A 20,011-nucleotide genomic window follows, 5' to 3' on the forward strand; every position below is an offset into this window, starting at 1 on the left:
CCTTTCCAACAATGACTGTATGATTTTGAGATCCATCTTTTCACACTGAGGACAACTGAGGGACTCATACGCAACTATTACAGAAGGTTCAAACGTTCACTGATGCTCCAGAAGGAAAAACGATGCATTAAGAGCCTGGGGTGTAAACTGACAACAGAATGAAGATGTGTACATTTTTCTTATTTTGCCTAAATATCGATTTTTATTTTTTTTTCCATTTTAGTACTGCCCTTCAGAAGCTACAGAAGATACTTGCATGTTTCCTAGAAGACAAAAATAAGTTAAATTTACCCTGATCTTTAAATTCAAAAAGTTGTCATGGTTTTTCCTTCTGGAGCATCTGAACGTTTGAACCTTCTGTAATAGTTGCGTATGAGTCCCTCAGTTGTCCTCAGTGTGAAAAGATGGATCTCAAAATCATACAGTCATTGTTGGAAAGGGTTCAAATACGCAAAAGATGATGGAAAACAAATAATTTGTAAAACCTGAAGGATTTTTACGAAGAACAGTGGGCAGTTTAACTGTTCAGGACAAACAAGGGACTCATGAACAACTATCACAAAACAAAACAAAAAAACAGCTGTGGGTCATCCAGCTAACAACACAGTATTAAGAATCAAGCATATGTAAACTTTTGAACGGGGTCATATATGTATATATATATGTATGTATATATATATATATTACTATTTTTTTAATTGAAAAACTGCTATTATTATATTATATCATAGTAAACAGATTTCCTCAGGGAGATGGAAAGGATGTGATGTGGACCTGTTGCAGGCTCTGGACTTGAAACCTGCATCACCCGCATGAGCACCGTTGCTCTGTGTCTTGAGTCTCTGCTACAACACAGCTCCAACAGCAAATCTAATTTGTAAGGCAGAAGTAATATATTTGTACATATTTCTGATTACATGATTTACATTTATATTCTCTTGAACCCATTTTAACAAGCATGCACCTGTTCATATATTCTCTGTGTCTGCCGTTTCTATCAAACCTGTTCAGTTTTCCTCCAAAAGCCATAACCGCAGGTCTATTGATTCTCATTTGTGGCCTGACTGTGCATAGCAGTGCTTCTTCTCTAAGGCTAATGCTGCTTCATTGTAGCGGCTTGCCTTTTGGGACTGCATCCTCTCAGTAACAAGTGAATAATGAGAGTGGTTGTTTTTCAAAGTGGAATTAGTTGTTTTTGTTGATACGAGGACCACCGGGAGGTTAATGGAGAAACAGCAGTCCCGGTGGACGTTTGCAGTTCTCCTGCATTATTGATTTGTTTGTTCATTTATTTATGGGAAAGGTCTTGTAAGGCATTTGCACTTAAATAAAAAGAAGAGAAATAAAGAAAAAAGTATGTTGATATTTAATTCGGGCAGAGCTGACACTAAGCAGCTGTTTAGAAAACCATAGTCCATATGTTAACCATATTCCGCCTACAGCAATTTACAAAGGTTCAGCCGCAGCACGTTTCACTCAGTGAAGGAGCTATATAATTTACACAATCACCCTGAAGATAAAGTCGGCTTTTCAACTGCTTTATGTGGTTTGTTTCATGCAAAGCCATTTAAAAGCAGGAAATGGGCATTTTTGTTTTAAGAAATAGACAGTGCCTTTGGGTCTTATAATGATGATAATTTAAAGATACAATTTTTCTCTTTTATGTATTCAACTAACTCTCTCTCTCTCTCTAAATCTTGCTGGACCATCTGTCTTGCTGGATTTTTTTTAGATGCTCACCAACATTTTCACTGAACCCATGTTATTTATTTATTTGTTTATTTATTACACACTACTACTCTTGAAATGTATAAAATATGTACAAAATGAAATATTAAATATATATATATATTTTTTTTAAATGTTTTTATTTTTTGCAGTTCTGAAATCTGGAAATGATATTTCCATAATGTAACTCCATTATGTAATATTTATGCACACATTTTGCTGGAAAATATAATAATGTTGACCCAATTTTATAATCTGACAGTGATGGTAGTTTTGTGTTTTTGTTGTCTGTTAGGTCTCTTGTTGCAAATCTTGCAGCCGCTAATTGCTACAAGAAAGAGAAACACCTCGATCTGGAGGAGAACTGGAAACTTGTTGAGAAAGCGGAAGTTTACTACATTGCTGTAAGTAGAATTGCCTCTCTTGACGCGTTTGCCTTTTTTGCAGCTTGTCACCACACAATGTGAAGTGTTAAAATTCAGTTTTTCAAGTTGTTGGCAGTTTGCTTATTCTTCTCTGAGCCAAACTCAGAAAAATCAGATTGCAGAGGGTTCAACTTTTTCCTCTCCTCTTGAAGGATGAGAGATTTTTTTGGGATGTGTGTTTTGTGATCACCATTGTGATCTAATGGTAGAAACATTGTCATCTAGATCTTAGTTTCTTCTATTCCAAATCCTACACTGCCGTGAGACAGTCCCGAAGGGTCGTAACTGGTACTGCAAGGTGGGGGATGGAGTCTAGAGTGCAGTCGGTGCTCTTTGACCTGTGAGAGTCGAGAGGTTTGATCGACAGGTCACGAGGGGGTGGGATGTCTCACTCTGAAGGTCACCGACTGACCCGACGCTTTCATATACAGTGCATGTACCTTAAGCCCTTATTGAATTCGTTTGTCTAAGCACTTTTCCACTGCTAGTTGACTGCTGGTTAATTCTGAGTACACACCATGAGAAGAGATGGATGCAAAAAGCCACTGCTTGTAATTACCGGTAATCAAGGTTGGTGTGAAACGAGCGACCCCATTACACTCCGACCTTATTGTTAATGAGCCATTGCAAATGTGATTGGGATGGCTCTCCATGTGGGTCTGTACCTGCTGTAAGCTCCATTCATTGAGGGAAAGTCTGGCATCCGCACAGGCTTGGACATCATTTGCTGAATACCTGTATTGTAGGACTGTGATTTAACTTTGAAGCAGGAGTCAGTCTTTGAAGCTCAATTTGGCAGCCATTGTAACGTGACACTCTAATCAAATCATTTTCGGCCCTGATTAAACATTTTTCATCACACTGTCGTTTGGTGAATGGGAAGCTCGAGGCTATACATGAATATTGAGGAGCTGTGTTGACGGCCTTTGTGTTTTCAAACTTGGCTGAATACGCCAATGTTCACGGGAAAGTGGCCTGATGGCTCTGCCGCTTCATCGGCTTGCTGTTGCCGTCACTTCTTTTCAGCGCGTTTGTTGCATAAGCATGCAGTCGCACAAGGCGCACCGCCAAACATCGAGATCCACATCAAGCTGTGCCCTTGGATGAATGGCTGTCCTCGACGGCAGAGAAAGAAAGCGAGCAAGCAAGCACATTCCAGTGTTTATTGAAAGTCTTGTCCCCGTTTTGTCAGCCCAGGCTTTTCGGTAGTGCTTGTTTGACAGCGATCCTTAGGGAGAGGTGATAGTTTCTGTTTTGGATGCCCTGCTCAGTTTGTCTGAGGCTCAAATTTCAGCTGAGATTGGAGTGCTGAGCGTCCCAGCGGGCAGGCTTGTTTTTCCTCCACAGGTCCAAACCGAGCCATGAATTCAGCTTCTCCAGGTGTGCTGCAGGTCTGCTCCACAGACATGTTTAATGCATTTGGTCGAGCTGCACAGCCACTCCAGCCCCACATTTTTCTTGTTCTCGCTCTCTCTCTTTCTGGCCAGAGGCGGCCTGGTGATGGTCGAGGAGTGTGAGAATTGATTATCCAGCCAGAGAAAGTTCATTACTGGAGTAGATCTTCTCCCACCTTAATGGTGGAGTGTAAGTTCCTGAATTCTGCCTCTGGTCTAAGAGCGTTGAGCAGGTAGAGATGGACACAGTCCCTAAGGGAGCCGACTTGACCGCGATAGGAGCACCGGCCGAGGTCTCGACGGTCTAAATCTCTACGGACTTCCTTTTTGTTCTACACACACTTGTTTCAGAGAAGGGACTCCAGTGCTTGTTTTGGCTGGGCGTCAAATCTTGATTGTTTGAACTGAGAAACTGAAAACAGGCCGGTTGATCAAATAAACTGAGCACTCTTGTTCGTAGTCCTGCTGGTTATCTGGGAGTCTCTGTATTCAACTGACGCAGGATTATGTAAGCGATTTCCTCTTCCATATAACCATCACAGGCTGTGGCACCAGCCAGTCTGTCCTTGTTATGCATCAAGCCACATCTGTCTCTTTCTCTCTCTCTGTCTGTCTCGCTCTTTCTCTGCTGACCTTAAGTTTTGTTTGTTTTTTAGATTATCTCTTTATTCTCTACTTGCACAAGTAGGTTCATGTCTTGCCTTGTTATCTAATGAATAAATTTTAGACTAATTCCTTAGGGCAAGGTGCAAATATTGATTTTCCAATTAATTGTAATCAACATTTAAACAATTCAGTTGATTTAACAATTAAATGTAGATACTGAGTCATAAAATCCCAAGACTAATCTTTTACTCTATATACAGCATGACCAGTGTAGTCTGATTCATAAACAAAAGACTCTTATGGATCTCTTATAAATGATTCTTTAGTGAATCAAAAACATACTAGATCCATATAATAACATGAAAATAAGTAAATATGAAAATAGTAACATCAAGTTATTATAACATCGAGTCTTCTATCGTCTATCTATCTGTCTGTATTTGTCTGTCTGTTGTTCTATTATCGTTCTACCATCTAACATCTATCTTTCTTTTGTCTATCATCTGTCTATTGTCAAATATTAAAATATTCAATTACTGAATGTAATTATAACGATGTTAATTAAGTAACTTGATGTTAATGTAGCTCTAATTGAATCAAATGGAGAATTGGTGAATCAGAATAGAAACAGGAAATGTATATTGATAAACGGCACTGTAATTCATCCACATTTTGGGTCTTCAGCATAGAAGTGATGAATTAAATCCCAATTCGTTTAAAATGCAAATATGTTGGATGGGTTTATAGTGAGTTAGGCTGAATTTATCATCGGTGGCTGTGCAAATATGTAATTGCCATGTAATTGGTAAGCGTGTGAGCCCATCTGTGAGATCACAATACAGTGGTGGTCAATCCTCAGCTCACCCCCTTAGAGATCTCTTACACTAGAGTACTTCAGATCTGGTCCGATTCTCACATAGCTCCCTTGATATTATGGGATAGCACATTGTGATGGCACCCAGTCCATTGCCAGAATTCTTATCTGCTATTTACGGAGTCATGGCCTTAGAATTGTTCCGTATCATGGCATTTATCAGGACTGCTCCATTTTCCACCCAAGCACCTCTCAGTAACCAGCTAGATTTACTCGTTTAATGGTAAACAAGGACATATTGTGAATCGTAAGTGCAAAGGTCTTCTTGATAGTCCTCCGTGGTGCATTTTGCTGAGATTGTTTTTTAAAGAGGGCTGAGTGGAGACCATCCAACGCCATTTCCACTTAATGCACTGTGGCATACTTCAGTGCAGTGATAAGGGAGGCCTCCTTGAGCGGTAATCTCCATTGACCTTGTGTTCAGAGTGGAAGACATCCCTGTGTGAACATGAAACCAACTCGCTCACGTATTTATAAAAATCATAATTTATATATTAATATATTTGTATGTTTCATTGATTTAATATCTGTAGTCCATATTACATTTTTCATTATTTTGATTAAAAATTAAATATTTTTAATCAATAAGGTTAAAATATAAAAATATATTAAATATATAAAAAATATATCATAATTTTATAGTAATGTAGATTTAAAGTAAAAAAGAAAAAAACAGTGTGAATGGGGCTTAAAGCTGAAATAAAGTAAATAAAGTTTGGATTCACTTTGTAATGTAGTTCGGGCTAAATTAATTGCAGAAGTTATACCGCTACACTATTGTTAGAGGTTTATAATAAAACCCAAGCAGAGTGTTTGGGGAATATCAATACTGTGCTGCCTTGCAAGCTCTGTAAATATTAGCAGCAATACTCTCGATTGTTGTTCCCCTCGTTTCTTCTGCTCCCCTCCCTCTTTCCTCAGTTCCATTCATCTGTAAATCAGATTAGCAGGAGGGAGTTTGTGCGGTAAAGCACTGATTAATGATGCCTGCTGCCGACTCCCAGCGCGCCTGCTACCAAAGGGTGCAATTGGACGAGAGGAGAGTTAGAGGCTCGGGCCGGGCCGTGCAACGCGCCTCTCTGCCACCGTGGCACGGCAGAGGACAGCACACAGGCAGAACAGCCATTTTTCACTAGAGACTCGCTCACTTTAACCTCAGGGATTGATTTTAATTTACCCTGATGGTGTTCTATTGAGAGGCTAGATATATGCATTTCCTGAAGGAAATACCAGTGCTTGCAAGGCATAAGAATAATAGTGGTACAGGTTTAGGTAAAATGAAGTCTTAGGCTGTGGTTCTGCTTTATGTGGTTCTTGTTTTGTTGACATTGAGCACGCAACTTTTTATTAGTCGGCTGCTACTGCAAAGCTGCATTACGTAAGTTTCGCCTCTTTGTCGCCATCTGTGTTTAAAACCTGCAATTGCAGTTATTTGTGGAATTATCATCTTTACATGGATTGTGCATCGGCACGGCTCCTCAGTGCGGATAAATCTAATATGTGGCTGTTAGTCAATGCACTGATGTGGATAATGTACTTCGGAATCACAGATTCTACATCTTGGAAGTATGACCAAAATAAGAATTTTCACCGGAAAATGTCATCTGATCCAAGTAAGTAACATATCTGCCACTTTTGTTCAGACCAACTGAGAAAAAAAAGCATTACAATAAATCGCGCTACCAATGGTGATCCTAAGCTCGTATTTCCTGCAGAAACCTACCAGTACCACTCAAATTAAAACACATTAATACAAGCTTAACGTTGTGAATAGGGCTAAGGTAAGGAAATAGTTTTGAACACTAGCTGGTTATGTACTTGTTAAAAAATTGATTTTGGATCATTTTTAACCAAAAAAAGCTACGGATTGCAGCCAAAATCAACGTCACCGCAAAGTGTAAAGGCAATTAAAAGTTATTATAAATATCTGCAAGGATGACACAAACAATCGCATAATGATTTAGAATGCAAATATATTCACGTTTATAGCGTGTGTGTGTATATGTATGTATGTGTGTGTGTGTGTGTATATATATATATATATATATATATATATATATATATATATATATATATATACTCTCTGCCACCGTGGCACGGCAGAGGACAGCACACAGGCAGAACAGCCATTTTTCACTAGAGAAGAGAAAGAGGGGAGGTAAGAGGAGGGAGGGAGGGTGTTGAACTTGTGCCAAATGTTTGGTGGCAGGCTGTTGCTAGGAAATCAGAATCCTGAGGCAGAGTATTCTTCAGTGAGCAGTAATGAGAGACAGGAACAGAGCTGCAAAAAACACACACCAAAAATGGAGATGGATTTCAGAGATGATGCACATTCACAGGGACAGCTGAGCCATGGATTGTTTATTTTGTCGTGATTTCTGTAAGAATGTCAAATTATGGTCAAAATGTCTAATAAAGGGGTGGTCCACACACACAAAAAAAAAAATTGTCATCTTTATATCGAAGGGAGATATTTATTACAGTATCTGAGCTGCTCTTTTCACAGCTACCTCTAGTCCCCATACACTTTCATCATATGATATAAAAAGCAGAATGCACATTCTGCTAAATATCTACTTTTGTTTTTCATGCAAAAATAAGTCAGACAGATTTGGAACAACATATCTGGGTGAGTAAATGTTCACAGGTATTTGATTTTCAGGCGTACTATTCTTTTAAATCATCCTTTTCATCATAACCATCAGAAGAAAGTGTTTTGTTGTGTATTACACCCGAACATTAACCTCAGCAGGGTAAATCAGTCAGTCGCCTCTGCTCTTAGGTAAATTTTAAAATTAAAATATTAACCAATAAAATGGAAGCATTTATATGGAGCCTTGAAATATTTCTGAATATTATATTATATTATTAAACTTTTTTCAAGTAATTATTCAGATAAACAATCAGTAATAATAATAAAAAATTACAATTCATTTTGATCATTTAATTGTTTTCTCTTTCTTTTTTTTGGACAAACTGTTTATTTATTCATATTTACATTATAAAAGCTGCCAGTGTGTTATTGTTAACAACTTTCATTAATTGAAATGAAATAAAGCTGCAATTAAATAAAATGTAAATATTACATGAAAAACAGAGTATATGATAATGGGATTTACTGTACCTTCAAACCATCCTACTAGTCATAAATGTAAAGCGCACATGTATTGTGTATTACACCTAAGCGTTAACCTCAGTGTGTCAGTCTTCTCTGCTCTGAGTGAACACGCAGTCTCTGAAGGCACTGACATACAACTGTTCTCTTAAAGAGACAGGAGCATTTAAAGGTGTGCACGTTGTCATGTTAGGGAGAGAGAGAGAATAGAAACAGTGGGTGTGGTGAAGTGTGAGAGAGATGAAGATAATTAAAAGCGGGGCCCAGCGGGCCTCTGAGGCCCCAGCTGCAGATGGTTCTAGAGCAGCCCAGGGACATAAAAGAGGAGCTCTTGACACTTGCAGGCGTATGCCAGTTCCACTGAGTGGATGCTTCGTCCAGGGAGGATGTGGCTGTGCCGTAGAGGTAGCTGTGAAAGGAAGTGTCACCTGTGAAAATATATATATATATAACAAAAAAAATACACATTCTCTCTGTTTTTCTCTCTAACACTGTCTATAGCTCACTTTTCACATTGTGCATTTGCCTAGTGAGAGCTTTCAGACCTGTAAGTGCTATGGTGCACACAAAGCAGGTTGAGCTACGTCTAAAATACTGTCAGCAGAGCAGGAGAGAGAGAGACCATTAACTGATACAGCAAGCAGTATGGCAGCCTACACCCTGAAGTGGCATTATTCTCTCTCTTTTTCTCCATCACCCCCTCTCTGTGTTTTTTTTTTTCCTCTTCCTTTTTTCACCAATCAGACATCAGAGTTCCCTGGCAACAAAATTGGGCACCAGGTTGGGGGTTGGTTGTATTTCATACTCATAATGACACCTCGTTCACAAGGGCTCTGCCGATGATTTCAGCGAGGTGACTCGCAATGGCATCCCTCCCACGTAGGTATCGCTGCTTTTGCTCAGACACACACACACACACGCTCGCACTCAGGCAGCCCTCCTGCTGACCTTGAGCTGAATCTGGCGTCAGCTGCCCGAAAAACTGTATCCCCCCACCCCACTCCACCCAGAAAGATCACACAATGCAAATCCAGCTAGTGAAGGGAAGAAAATGACTGGCAGCTGCCCCATCACTGCAGGCTGGTCACTATGGTGGATTGCTCAGATGAAATTTAATTAGTGCTGCTTACTAGGGTTGTCACAATAGCATTTTATTAGTCGATACTAGTACCAGTAAAATTTCACTCTTGTCTTCGTTACCACAACAAGAAATTAATATGCATAACCGAGCCTCATTTATTAAAGTTAAAAATGATTAAAATATTAACAAATAAAATTTAAACACTTATACGTACCCTGGGGGCTGTCGTGGCCTAATGGTTAGAGAGTTCGAGTCTCGGTACCGGCAGGTATTGTAAGTTTGTGGAGTGAACGACAAGGTGTGAGGTGAGACCCTTGAGCAAGGCACCGCAGCAAGAATGGCTGCCCACTTGGCTACACGTCGCCATGTCACTTCACTTAAGTATTATTACATTCATTCATATAGTGTTCCTGTGGCTCAGTGGTAGAGCATTGCGTTAGCAGCGCAAAAGGTCATGGGTTCAATTCCCAGGGAACTCACATACTGGTAAAAAATGTATAGCCTGAATGCACTGTAAGTCGCTTTGGATAAAAGCTTAAAGTAAAAACTTCTTAAAATATTAACAAATAAAATTGAAACACTAATATGTACCCTTTAAGTATTATTACATTTGTAGCGAATCAGCTCAAAGGGGAAATATGAATAATTAATCATAACTAGTTATAATTAATTATAAATATTTAGATCCGCTGTAAGTATTTACTTGACCTCTCAGGGTCAACTGTCTGTCAATTCTAAGAACGTTAATTTCCTGGTTAAGGGAAATAACTTTCTTACTGTACAACTCTACACAGAGCCTGTAGCATAAATCTGCATGATTAGGGACTCCAGTTATGAGCAAACAATGAACAAAGTCAAGTGTGATAGCTTGATGCAATCTGAAGGCTCAAGTTGATCTTTGCTGAAGTTGGTTGATGAAAAAGAACCAGTTTGAGTCAGAGAATCCCAGTGAATGGAAAGTCAAGGCCGAAGCCTGGCGCAAACTTAGGGTGTCCTTAAGAGCGTTGTAGATCACATTTTCATCATCTCAGAATCTAACCAAACCGCAGACTCGAGGCGGGTCACTGATGTGAGGCCTTTAAGGTCTGACAAGATTCACGCCTCTCAGGATGAGCTTGTCCAATGAGAAAGGCTGAAATTGTGTCTGATTGGTCCAGACGCTACACATTACATTCATTATATTATTTTCGTTCTCCAAGCTGCTTGTGTGTAGGCTAACAGAGATGCTGGAGAATAAACGTGCATAAACTTTTTAAATTAAAGTTAAATATTAATATTAAAATGGAAACAGTTATATGTAGCCTTTAAGTATTATATTATATTTGATCATATTATATGATGATATATTATATAATATTTATTATAATTGCAGATAATTTTGAATTAAATAGTTAAATAGTTAAATTCTTGTTGAAAACTCTATTATTTATTCATCAAACAAAAATCTAACAAATAAATAAATAGTTATATTGATATGACCGAACCAATAATTTGATTGTTGATACTGTTGTTAAGTAGATCTGTAAATGCACTTCATCTTGATTTGAATTAGTGTTTGCTTGGAGGTGGTTGCCACGCCTCTGTTTCCATGTTGCTGGCCGTGGACACACTTAAAGAGATCTGCCATACTGTATGCGTGAGTCATGCTGTGAGTGAAATGGCTTGTTTAGCTTTTCTGTGGTCTGTGAATCTCATGCCTGTGGGAGCGTGATACGTTTCTGATATCCAAGTCAAGTCAAGCCTCCTTTATTTATATAGCACTTTATACAATACAGACTGCTTCAAAGCAGCTTCACTCTAAAAACCAGGAAGATAACCGAATCAGTGATGCAAACTTCATCAAATATGAGACCACACAGAGGAAGCGTTTTGTGGCCCAGACTGCTGTACCGAGGGAGAGACCAAATTAATCATAAACCCTTGTTAAATTAATATATCAATTTCACCTAGTAATAATATTGCACTTATAATCTGTTTACCATTTTATTATTTTCTCTAATAGCAGTCAGTAATGGTGAGGTCCTACATGATGATAAGAGCCTAATTGTACAATTATACGCACGTTGCATCTTAACCATTAGCCTCACTCCCCCTTTTACCAATTCATTTATGCATGCCGTAGTGCAAACACAACTGCAGCCAGTTAGGTATTATTTGCCATGTGTCTAATTTGCCGCGAATCAGTAAGGCATTTGTGCTGGTTGGGGATAGGAGGCTGTTTACCAGGCGGAGACATGTTTGCAGTATAATTGAAGCATCATTAGCTGACGTGAGTGCACATGGGGTTGTGTGTTGTAATGTGACGTTATGGCATCTCCTTTGACAACTTGTGATTGGTTTTCAGTCTCATTTCTTCACTGCACACATCAGTTACTGTGTCAGTGTGTACTATTTTTTTTTTTTAATTAGAAGTTTTTTAAAATAATTTTTAAATTTAAGAAATTAATACATTTATTCTGCAAAGATGCATTAAATTGATCAAAAGTGACAGTAAAGACATTTATATTATTGCAAAAAAAATTCTGTTTCTTGACCAAATCAGCATATTAGAGTGATTTCTGAAGGATCATGTGACACTGAAGACTAAAGCTGCTGAAAAGTCAGCTTTGCCATCACAGAAATGAATTACATTTTAAAATATATTAAAATAGAAAACGGTTAAATACAATTTCACAATATTACTGTTTTACTGTATCAAATAAATGCAGCCCTGGTGAGCATAAGAGACTTAAAAAAAATCTTACTGACCCCAAACTTTTGAATGATAGTGTTAGATGAGTGGAGAGACTTTTGTTGAAATGACAAAATGTGGTTTGAATGATCAGATCACAAAACATATTTTGTGACTTTCTATTCTTTCGTTGTCTTCCAATTAAGCCAATTAACCTGATTTTTTTTTTTTTTTTTTTTACTTTTAAATGAGCACATTGACTCTTTAATGAATGTTTTTTACAGGTCAGGCCAGCAGGTTTCACTACATTTGTGAGGTCTCCAAAAGTTCTAGTAAAAGCACACACTCAGAGGAACGGCACTCAAGCACAGTCGATGCCTCTAAAGTGTACACACACTCTCACGCTCACTGCTGTAAACCTCCTTCAAACACAATCCTTTCCTGTCACTGAATAGGACTCAAAGCGATCAAAGCCTCGTGGAGTCGCGTGTTAGATGAACGTTTGATCTGACAGAGTGCTCTCCACGGCCAATAGAAACCCCTCTTCCTGCCTGCCCCCGGGGAGGAAGCGACCGGCTGAGAGGTCAGGCTAATATTTAGAGATGATAAGGGGATACCGCTGGAGGTCTCCAGGCCTCTTGTTATGGGTTAGTTACCTGGCTCCGAGAAACCCCTCCTTCACGCCACCCTTCAGACACGGGATCGCTGCTCTACCAGACACTTCAGCTGAAACATTTATGTGCCGTGGCTGTGAAATTGCCACGAGTAGATGAAGTGCAGAGACACCCGAGTTGCAGCTGATTGTTTTTTAATGCGTTGAGCATTGAGACTCGCACATTACTACACAGATCCGAGTATGAGAGGGGATGAGTTCTCTGATATGACAGGATCAATAAAATATCACAGAGTGTTAAATACTGTATCAAGTACATGCGGAGATCTAGCTGAATGAGGCAGGCGTTCCGAAACATGGTGAATGATTCAAACACTAAATGACATTGAATACATCTCGTTCTATTGATCTCATTCTGGAGTTTGTTTAGAATCCTTCCCTTGGGTCGATCAGACTTGACGCCCAACGTAAGGGCTACCTGAGTGAGACGATACTGCCCTGAACTTCTCTTCACCCGTGTTTGTACGGCTAAAGGCACAATCTGTGGTATGCTTAATACTGTCTTTTCCTAAGATTTATGAGCACTTTTGGGGCCCCAAAGAGAAGAGATGAAGTTTCCTTCAAAGCCGCAATTCACCTCGTCATTTATTAGCGGCGGCGGTTGGGTTGGCGGATCCCAGCTATGTGTGTGAGAAGAGTTCGAGTAACACTGTGCAGATGTTTGGGCATAGAGCAGATGTCAAGAACGGGGTTTGGGGAAGGAGGGATTTGCACTTCTCTCAGAGCGATTGCTCGTTTTACATCACCTGCAATTGTTGATGGCTAATGATGTGCGCGTTTACGCAAATCCCTTCTTTCTTGTGTATCTAGAGCCCCAATGTGGACCCGCTTGCATCTAGCTTAAGCATTGAGATTTTTCCAAAAAGTAAAAGAGGTTGTAGGTTATTTTTCTCTCTTGTACACCGGAGCTCTTTTTTTTCTCCCTCCTTATTTCACTTTCTGAGAGTCAGCGCTGGTGTGAAGTGAACTGGTGTGGGTGAGCGTATGTTTAGCTTTTGGTTGGCACGTATACCGAACACCTGAATATCCTTTTACCTTTTGTTATGTTGGGCTTTATAAATTTCTCTCTGTCTTTTTTTCTTTCTAGTCCTATAAAATGCTTTTATGAGACATGTTTGGAAGCATGCTCGGTGAAACATGAAATGTCTTAGCCCTGACTTAAAAAAAAATTATGTTTGCTTTCCTCTGGACTATGATGTTAACAAGCGGTTTCTGATTTATTTGTATATTGTTTTCAATGTAAGCTGTTTTTTTGGCTGTAACCTGGCACACCTGGCTGAGGCCCATCATACAGCCTCCAGGGCACCGGCTGAAAGAGGCAGCAGCAATGCAGCTGTACTCCCACACACACCCTCCCTCCTATAAACAAGACATGCTCCATCCATAACAGCCGCCTTAAGCCTCCTGGCTGGATGCTGTGGTCATGTTTAGGACATGTGGGATATGCCAGCGCAGAGCAGTGAGTATCAAGTACATGTAGGGGTCGTCTGACCTTCATTCATCTGATCTTTTCTGTCAGTTAAACATAAAAAAAAAATAAAATGAAGAGGATTAAATCTGACTGTATTTGGGTGTTTCTTCAACTTTGGTCACTTTAATACTTTAGAGGCTTTTTTTTTTTTAATAATTTTTCTTTTGTTGTATGAAGGTCACATTAAAACTGTCTTGGGAATGTTTTACCGTCATCATTTATTTTTTGCTGTTTTTCAAATGGCCAGTATGTAGAGATTTTATTTTACCCTTCTACCAAACCCAGACTTTTAATCTTAAACCATGAAAATCCATCATACAAATGGGATTTATTACATAGAAAATTTTATATATTTTAAATATGGCTGACACAGTTGGAATTGACAGTTATTAAATGGCGTATTGAACATCTTTGGAATAAACATTTATACATAGTATTTTTTGTGCCCTACATAAACACCGTTCAATTATATTCACACTTTAATTTGTCATGATAGAAACAACACTGAACTATTGTTTAAAATGTTTCTTTTTCATAAACGAGTATACTTGTCTACCAAGTATGAGATGTGATGTAGTAGGCAGTAAATACAGAGAAATCAAGGTAAATGTCACCTGTGAATTTCTAGTCATATTCTAGTTCATATTTTATTTCCACCACAAAATGCTATTGAACACAATACATGATATGAGATGTGGTGGGACTTTTCAGGACAGTAATGATATAATTTTTATTAGTAGACAAACTAAACTAGTGAGAGTTTTAAAAGAGTTTATTTTTTAAAGGTCAAAATGTCCATAGTTGAAGAATCACCCAAATATTTTAATAGCAGCCTCTACAGTATTTACCCTAGAACATGACCTCTTAGTATAATAGACCGTCTTGTGCCTATTTATGGAGCCACTGACAAGAAACTATTAAAAGAGCTATCAGCCAGTGACATAACAGGGTGACGTCGTGGAGCACTCTGTGATAGGCTCATCATCTGTGGTTTGCTGGAAGATCTGAGTCACCGAACAGGGAGAGCAAAAATGGATGAGATGAGGAAGTAAATCTGAAAGAACAAGATTCCCGCTCCAGTCAGCGTCTTGACTCTATCAGTATCTCAGATGTCAGCCGTGTCCATTAAAGGATTCAACAGATCATCATTCATGAGAGCAGGGGCTGCTATTGAGTTAAATCACATCTTGGTAATAACATTACATGATATTAAAGTGCTTTGTCTAGGCATTTTCTCTTAGTTAAGCATATTGTTCCCCAGTGTATTAATAGGTATGTTTAATTCCATGACTTTACGCATTTATTGTATAGAAATTGAATTCTATTAATAATATAGCATTTTTCCTACTTTTCGCACAGAAATACTAATGAGCGCTTCGAATTACCCATAACAATCGTGGAGGCGTGGAGCTTTTATTAGGCCTGTTAATGGTAAGTGCTGAATTCCCCACAGTTTTGGGTGCTGTGGCTGGCTCTGGAGTTTCCAGCGCTCCGCTGCATGAATATTCAAACAGCTCCATTAATGAGAACAGAGCTGGATAAAGGCTGCGGGCTTTGCGATACGCTTCAATACGAGTTTGAAGCAGCAGCAGCTGGTGGGTATGCGCATATCAGGATGTGATGCGGGGGCATTTCTGCCCTGGGATCTTTCTCAGAAAGCAGTCTTTTCTTCTTTTTCCTTCCCTTTTTTTGATTTTTATTAACACTGTACATTTGAAATGGATCTGATTCAAGGCGAAAACACAAACGTGTTGACAATAAAAGAATATGAAATAGCGTGGAATTCTCAGATTGAGTTAATTAGCAGCGCTTTATCAAGTTGTTTTAAATTAATTATGATGCAACAGATTTCTGAAATGTCACAAAAGGCAAAATTTTAAATGGTGAAGTGTAGTGCACATAATAAGCACTACCATTAAAAAGTTTGTGGTCGGAAAGATTTCTTTTAATGTTTTTGAAAGAGGTGTCTTACGCTCACCAAGGGTGCATTTATTTGATCAAAAATACAATAACGGTAATTAAAAAGAAAAACCGTAATATTGTGAAATATTAATACAATTTAAATTAACTGTTCTCTAGTTTAATATATTTCACATGTAATTTATTCCTTTGATGACAAAGCTGAATTTTCAGCATCATTACTCCAGTCTTCAGTGTCACATGATCCTTCAGAAATCATTCTCATATACTGATTTGCTGCTCAAGAAACATTTCTTATTATCAATGTTGAAAACAGTTGACGCATCCAGTTCAGCAGTTGAAAACAGCTTCATATTTTTGTGGAAACTGTGAAACTGTTTTCAGGATTATTTGATAAATAGAATATTCAAAAGAACAACATTTATTTGAAATAGAAATCATTTGTAACATTATAAATGTCTTTGCTGTGACTTTTGATCAATTTAATGCATCCTCACTGAATAAAACTCTTAATTTCTTTCAAAAACAAAGACATTTTACAGACTGAACCTTTTGAACAGTACTGTGTAATGTAAATATCTTCTGCCACACAGCTGATCATGCAGCGTAGATATGATCTCTTACAAATCGGTGGCTTATTTGAATGATCTGTTAATTATTTACTTCTTTCAAGGTTAGACAGTTAGAGATGCATTTACTTTTCTCTTTGTATACTGTATAAGTTTATATATATATATTTCCACTTGTTTTTGAAAGCCACCCAAATAATTCAAGAAAGTAATAGTTTTTCACCCGTTATCATAGCCCCCCATTTTCACTTCACTTGCACACACACCAGTCCTGTCTTCTCTTCTCTGTGGGTCTTATCTTTTGGGCTCAGGAAGTAGTTTGAATTAACAGGCTGGCTTTGAAGCCCATCCAGCAAGGTTAACCCCACAAGTATTTCCTGTTATGGCATTGCTCTTAATCCATGAAACCAGATTTCTCATCTGTAAACTAGATAATGTGTCTGGAAAAGCAAAAACATTTACTGTGGGTTATCATGATTAAACAGCTTAGCCGCGACACAGAGCGCTGGGGAATAGCGGCGGGAGACAGCTCCTTTCTCTCCCTCGGAAAATATCGCTACTGGATTGATGCAGTGAGCTTCTCTCGAAAAACAATCAATTTCTGCCCCCCTAATAAATGGCCTGTTTGTTTGGATTCGTGGCGGAGTGGAACGAGGGAGTTTTCTTTCTTCCCCATCATGTCATACTCGGTTAATGAGCCGACTGCGCGCCTGACATTATTGACTGATAAATAACGCAGGAAATTACTTTTGATTCCATTTGTATTCACATATCACAGCGTTCCAATTAATCAGCAGCAATTTCTACTTCAGCATTACCTTTTATAAATGTATTCAATTTCATGGCAAATCACAGATGCTGCAGCTTATTAAACCCCTCTTGATCTCACGCTAACCTTAATGGAACATTTAAACGCTCTGCATTGCAGAGGCCTAATAACACCATGGCAACTGCAGGCTTCTTTCTAACACATTATTTTGCATGTTTAGAAACCACAAACCATGTTAGCACAGTAATAAACACCGCCCAGCCCTGCGCTGTCCTGCTCACAGCTAAACCTACACGACTTTGCACACTGTCAGCCAGGATGTGGTCAACTAACAGCTTACCGTGTTTGCCTTTTGAAAACGATGCTTGTTCAAGTTACAAGAAGTTTCACTTACGCCACCATAGGTTAGATGCGTTTTAGATCATTCAAAGGCAAGACATTAGTCTAAATTCAGTCAATGTTTTCTAATTGCCTGGGTCATTCTCAAAAAAGGTTGGTTTGAATTCAATTTAGTTTTCTTCCTTAAAAGTGTATAGTAAGCATTTAAGTCTAGTATTATAAAATTCTCATGGAAAACATACAACAATGTTTAAAAAGAATGTATTTTTACTATTTATTTTATATCATTTTTATTATATTCGTTATATATTCTTTAAACAACATACATTCATCAGACTAAAATCGATCATTTAAAACCTATTTTTTAACATAAATTAGTATGTTATTATTTTATTATTATTTTATTGGTATATTGTTACTTCATTATTTATTATTTAGAAACTAATTGCTATTATTTTTCAACATGGTGGGGAAATCACTATGTACGTTTGAACATACATTTGTTTGAACATGCATTTTTTATTTATTTAATTATTAAATTAATAATAATACTTTTTTATTTATTTTTTAGTTTAGTTTCTAACACCAATAATGCCAATGCCAAGAAATAAAGTGAAAAGCATTTTTTTTCCTAAAATATGTTTTTAATTAAATTTTTTATTAAAGTTTTTAATCAAATTTTTGCATATACTTGACCTTGGAAAACCAAAATGGGAAACAAACAGACAAATAAATAAATAAAGTATCATATGAAGACAATTTTTCTGGCACTTTAAATATAAAAAAAAATGCAACAATATAGACTATATATAGATTATGTAAACTTCATATAATTTAATACATTTTTGGCTGTTGAATAATGTTTTTTATACAGCATTTGACATTTTTGTCTTGATTGAAAAGTCATGGATGTGATTGTCACCATATTGTGGGAATGACTCACCTGTTGCTTTGCTATGAGTGTAAATGGCCGCTGTTTTTTTTAAATGAGTTAGGATCTACTCTCACAACCAGTGACGAGGATCCCCACTCATGACTCACGCTGGACAGATGTGTACTACTCCTACGAGGGCAAGCTGGGGCCTTCATTTAAGAAAAGCAGGAAGTGTTTTTCATGTGCGTCTCATCCCCACCAATCTGGCCCTGTCCTGCCCTCCCCCTGTTTTTCCTGGTAAAAAGCATAGCCATCATGGGATTCAGGCTCCAATTAGTAACCCTTTGAGTGGAGGAGTCTAAACCAGGCAGATGTACTTGTGCAGATGAATGAAGGGGGAAGCGGATGTATGTGCTTGTACTACGAGTCGGGGCTGTTAAATTGGCTCTGATGATTTCCATTTTGTGGCACAATTAGATTAGAGGAAGGAATCGCACGCTGATCAGTGGCTCTGAAATCAGTGTGACACGTCTTTGATGAACCCTTCAGTGTTGAGAGAGGGAGATAATGTGACGGAGAGAGAGAAGCCCTGTTTTCTCTAGCTCTCCCTGTCTGCCAGGGACCTTTTGAAAAGGATTTTGCTCTGAGATCAGTTTCCTATATAAGCAGCACAGGTGGTTTGTGACAAAAAAAATGTGGCTACCGGAGAGTAATATGAACTAGACCCAAGGGAGACATGTTTTCAGATCTTTCATCTGCGAGGACATTACCATGAGGATCAGTGTATACAAACAAACTACAATTCAAGCTGTTGAGGGACTTTACTGAGAGAGTCTGTTCATAAGGGAGTCTGTGTGTGGTGTGTGTTTCACAAATCACCTTTGTTTGGTGTAAAATAATGCTGTCACTATGGTATGATGATCCAGTGTCTTGTCGAATGTTTAATACAGTGTACAACATGAAATGAAAGTAGATTGTGTATGGAGATTTTCTCGTTTCATTAATGAAATTAGTTTTCTGCACATTGGTGTATTTAGTGTTAATGACATGACTTGATTAGCTGTTATTTATTTCACATTTTTAGTATTTGTTTATAGTGTATCTACTATTTGATTAGATTTTCTGAATATCCACAATATATTTGCATTGGTTTTGTTGGCAATTTAAAATTGAAGCAACATTGGGAATACCACAGTGATTTTAATGAGCTTTTTATTTGGCCATTAAGTTATCTAAACAGCGTGTCATTAGACTAGTTTTGTATCAAGAGAGTGTTTTAATAACATCTCTGATTTAAACTTCAGTGGCAAAAACAGTTAGAGGTGGTTCAGTTGATTTCTGTGAATCAGTTCAAACTTTCTGGTTTAATGAATCGATTTAAAACTTTGATTCAGAGATTTGTTTGTGCCATTTTTCATGTGTTTCAATAAAAATATTTCATGAATGAAAATGATTGAGTATCATGCTTCAGTGTGTTCTTTTCGTGAAAACTGTGGAATCTT

The 20,011-nt window shown here is 38.0% G+C and overlaps 1 protein-coding gene across 2 annotated transcripts in view; it reads left to right on the forward strand.

Moving 5' to 3' along the window:
• Positions 1-20,011, forward strand: part of adka (adenosine kinase a) — a 163,611-nt gene that overhangs the window by 88,826 nt on the left and 54,774 nt on the right. For both annotated transcript variants that reach the window (XM_016556754.1, XM_016556755.1), the window contains exon 6: positions 2,024-2,132. In XM_016556754.1, the coding sequence (XP_016412240.1) occupies positions 2,024-2,132 (109 nt within the window). The remainder of the gene's footprint in view (positions 1-2,023; positions 2,133-20,011) is intronic.

This window comes from Sinocyclocheilus rhinocerous, unplaced genomic scaffold (genome assembly GCF_001515625.1).
Source record: "Sinocyclocheilus rhinocerous isolate Xijiao unplaced genomic scaffold, SAMN03320098_v1.1 scaffold677, whole genome shotgun sequence".
NCBI lineage: Eukaryota > Metazoa > Chordata > Actinopteri > Cypriniformes > Cyprinidae > Sinocyclocheilus > Sinocyclocheilus rhinocerous.